A 4225-nucleotide genomic window follows, 5' to 3' on the forward strand; every position below is an offset into this window, starting at 1 on the left:
TTCTTCAATGTAAAATCTGACTCTCTTCCATTTTGGACTTCTTCAACCCGTTTCACAAGCTTCTCATCAAACTTTTGCGCTTCTTGGACCTGCTTAAGTAAGACTGGCTTTCCTTGCAAATTAGAAATGATAGAACTATTAGAATAAAATGAAAGACATGCATTTATGATTCTTAATTCAAGAAGCAAAGGCAAAGGACTTAGAGTTAAACTTGCAAGGGAATTGCGACTCAACGCATCTGCAACCACATTGGCTTTATTAGGATGATAATCAATCGTGCAATCATAATCTTTGATGAGTTCAAGCCATCTATGTTGTCTCAAGTTTAACTCTTTCTGTGTACCCATGTACTTCAAACTCTTGTGACCAGTAAATATATGACACTTCTCCCCGTACAAGTAATGCCTCCAAACTTTTAAGGCAAAAACAATGGCAGCAAGTTCAAGATCGTGAGTGGGATAATTCAACTCATGCGATTTCAACTTTCGAGAGGCATAAGCAATTACTTTCCCTTCTTGCATCAAAACACAACCCAAGCCACGGTGAGATGCATCACTGTATATAGCATAATCTTTCCCTTCAGCTGGGAAATAAAGTATTGGAGCTTGTGTCAACAAGGATTTGAGCTTTTCAAAGCTCTGTTGACGCATGTCATCCCACACAAACTTGGCGTCTTTCCCCAAAAGTTTAGTCAAAGGAGAAGCTATAATAGAGAAACCCTTCACGAACCTCCTATAGTATCCTGCTAAACCCAAGAAACTTCTGATCTCAGTTGGATTTTTAGGGGGTTTCCAATCAACAATAGCTTGAATCTTACTAGGATCAACCTTCACACCTTTAGATGATAAAATATACCCCCCAAAAGCCACTTCACTCAACCAAAATTCATATTTGAAAAGCTTCGCATAGAGTTGCCTCTCCTTCAGAATTTGCATGACAATCCGGAGATGCTTATCATGATCTTCTCTATTCTTGGAATAGACTAAAATGTCATCAATAAATACCACCACAAATTGATCAAGGTAAGGCTTGAATACATGGTTCATTAGATCCATAAATGCAGCATGAGCATTTGTCAAACCAAATGGCATTACCAAAAATTCATAATGGCCATACCTGGTCCTAAAATAAGTTTTAAAAACATCTTGCTCCCTCACTCGCAAGTGATAATATCCAGACCTCAAGTCAATTTTTGAGAACAAGCTGGCACCCTTCAGTTGGTCAAACAAGTCATCGATTCTAGGCAGTGGGTATCTGTTCTTGATTGTTACCTTGTTCAGCTGTTAGTAATCAATGCAAAGCCTAAAAGTGTCATCTTTCTTTTTCACAATTAAAACACGAGCTCCCCAAGGAGAAATACTAAGACAGATAAAACCTTTCTCAAGAAGTTCTTGCAATTGACCCTTCAACTCTTTTAATTCAGCTGGAGCCATTCTATAAGGAGCGATAGAAATAGGAGTAGTTCCAGGGACAAGCTCTATAGGAAATTCAATCTCCCTTTCTGGAGGAAACCCAAGAAGATTATCAGGAAATACATAAGGAAAGTCGCACATGGTTGGTATGTCCTCAAGACATGGACTCCCCAATCGTGTATCAACTATATGAGCAAGATATGCATCACAACCTTGATGAATCATCTTCCTTGCCAAGACCACAGAAATAATATTGGATGTCAATGATCTTTCTCCTTGAACTGCTATGTGTGAATATGCAGGAGTTTAAAAGTCACTTGGTTCAACCCACAATCAGCCAATGTATGGTGCCTATGGAGCCAATCCATACCAACAATAAAATCATAGTCTTGGAAGGGCATTTCAAGCAAGTCTGCAGGGATTTCTAGATTTTAAATCATGAATGTAATCTTGGTAAATCCTGTTAATAACAGCCTGATGCCCTAATGGACTCGTGACAAGCACATCAAAGTCAAGTCTCATATATTTAACAGTATTGAGAATCGCAAGTGATGAGCAAACATAAGAGGGTGAAGATCCAAGATCAAATAATGTAACAACAGATATGCCAAATAAGGGAAATTTACCAACAACCACATCTGGGCCATCTTGACCATTTTTTATCTCATAGCATAGACTCGTGAAATAGCTCTCGACCCAGTACCCTGATTAACTCCACCCGAACCTGCTTCTTGAATATTTCTAGGTCTTGCACCGCTATTAGCTTGAGAATGAGTAGTGATAGGCTTTTGAACTGATCCCTCTGTATGTGTAGAAGAAAGAGGATCAGGATTAGGACAATCCTTTACTTTATGATCCTGACTTCCACAATTAAAACAAGCACTAGAAGCTCTTCTGTAGGCACCATAGTGATTCTTCCCGCACTGTGCACAAGTAGGTGTATAAGTTTTGCCTTGGCCATAATTTGGAGTACTATAAGTAGAGAAATTTGGCTTATTCTGCTTATGATATGATGACTTCTGTGCACTTTCAGTCTTGGAATAGTCAAACTTTCCCTTCTTGTATGGACCGCCATAATCTGAATTACCCTTCCTAAACTTGTTTTCTCTCCTACTAGCTTCTTCCTTGTCAATTCTTTCCCAAGTAAGAGCAGCTGAAACTAGCTTGGAAAAATCCTCAAGTTGCAAGATTGCCACAGATTTTTGGTTTGAACCATTCAAATCTTCTGCACTTGTCTCTTTCATCATCAATAATACCTCCAGCATAACGAGAAAGCCTGAGAAATTTTTGTTGATTCTCTGCAATATACATACACCCTTTTCTTAAATTCATAAAATCTTTTTTCTTAGCATCGCAATAGACAGGGGGAACATATTTATGAAATGCTTTCACGAAGTCATCCCAAGTAAGCACCGGAGGTTTTGCTTTTGCATTTGGCACGCTTACCCACCAATCATAGGCATCCTTTTGTAAAAGAGAGATAGAATGCTTAAATTTGGCAACATTAGTACACTCTAGTTGTTCAAAGACCCTCTCCATGCGCTCGAGCCATTGTTCAGATATCGTGGGATCAGTAGTGCCTTCAAATTTAACTCCATCCATTTTTCTCATCTTCTCAAAATTCATTTCACTAGGTTCTGACATTGTCCCAGCCAAGTGACGAAAAAACTCAGTCATATGCTAAATTGGAGGAGTCATAATAGGAGTACTATGACTCATTGCTCTTGGATTATTGCCAACTTCATTTTAAATAACACGATGATAATTTAGGTTAGGTAAGGGTTCCTCATTTCCTTCCTAGAGGTGAGGTGGAGCATTATAATGGGCCTGACTTTCATCAACGAATTCAATAGCTCTATTCGAAGAGGAGACAATATTAAAATTCCTATAAAATATAATATCACACTGCATTAGGGACATGTACATAATGCATATGAATAAGGAATACAACAAATTACATTAAGAAAGTATGCAAAAATTTATAATCTCTGAGTCATTTTCAAGAAAGGAAATAAAAACAAATACTAGGTACGATCACAACAAAAATCCTAGAATCACAAACCTAGGCTCTGATACCAAAACTTAAAAAAAACAATTATGAAGTGTATTTTCAAAAACAAAAATATTGACAAGAGTGGGTTGCTCAAGTGGTGAGCACCCTCCACTTCCAACCGATAGGTTGTGAGTTCGAGTCACCCCAAGAGCAAGGTGGGGAGCTCTTGAAGGGTGCGAATAAAAAAGGAATTTAAAAAAAATAAAAATATTGCACTTTGAACCTTTATCGCATGGGCCTATTTCCCCTACTAAATTATTCTGAATGTCTTTTTGGATTAATATCTTCTTAATGTTGTAAGTAGTAAATTAGATTTGTTTCGTAAATAGCACCCTCTCAAAGGGGATTGCTAGATAGTGCCAAAGAGGTTGTGATTGGAGATGATGGTGTTATGTGGCTTCAAGGCCGGATTTATGTTCCAAATGTTGATGGGTTGAGAGTTCGATCTATTCCATTCACCCAGGTGTCACAAACATTTACCATGACTTGAAATAGCACAATTGGTGGCGGAAGATGAAGAATGATATAGTTAGTCATGTCTCTCGGTGTTTGAATTGTGAACATGTGATGTATGAGTATCAGAAATCGGGTGGGTGGACTTAGAGATTGGAGATACCATAGTGGAAGTGGGAGTGCATCACTATGGATTTTGTGGTAGGCTTACCACAGACCCTGAGGATATACAATGTAGTTTGGGTTATTGTGGATAGGTTACTACATCCGCACACTTCATTTTGGTGATACTTCTTATTATTTAGAA

At 38.2% G+C, this 4225-nt stretch overlaps 1 protein-coding gene across 1 annotated transcript; it reads right to left on the reverse strand.

Annotated features, from left to right (window-relative positions):
• Positions 1 to 1283: 1283 nt before the first annotated feature.
• LOC117281589 (uncharacterized) lies at positions 1284 to 3056 on the reverse strand. Its single transcript, XM_033661440.2, has 3 exons — positions 2826 to 3056; positions 2116 to 2710; positions 1284 to 1693 (listed from the first exon to the last, which is right to left on the reverse strand). Exons 1-3 carry the CDS (start codon positions 3054 to 3056, stop codon positions 1284 to 1286), a joined length of 1236 nt encoding a protein of 411 aa, XP_033517331.2.
• Positions 3057 to 4225: the final 1169 nt, after the last annotated feature.

This window comes from Nicotiana tomentosiformis, chromosome 3 (assembly GCF_000390325.3).
Source record: "Nicotiana tomentosiformis chromosome 3, ASM39032v3, whole genome shotgun sequence".
Taxonomy (NCBI): Eukaryota; Viridiplantae; Streptophyta; class Magnoliopsida; order Solanales; family Solanaceae; genus Nicotiana; species Nicotiana tomentosiformis.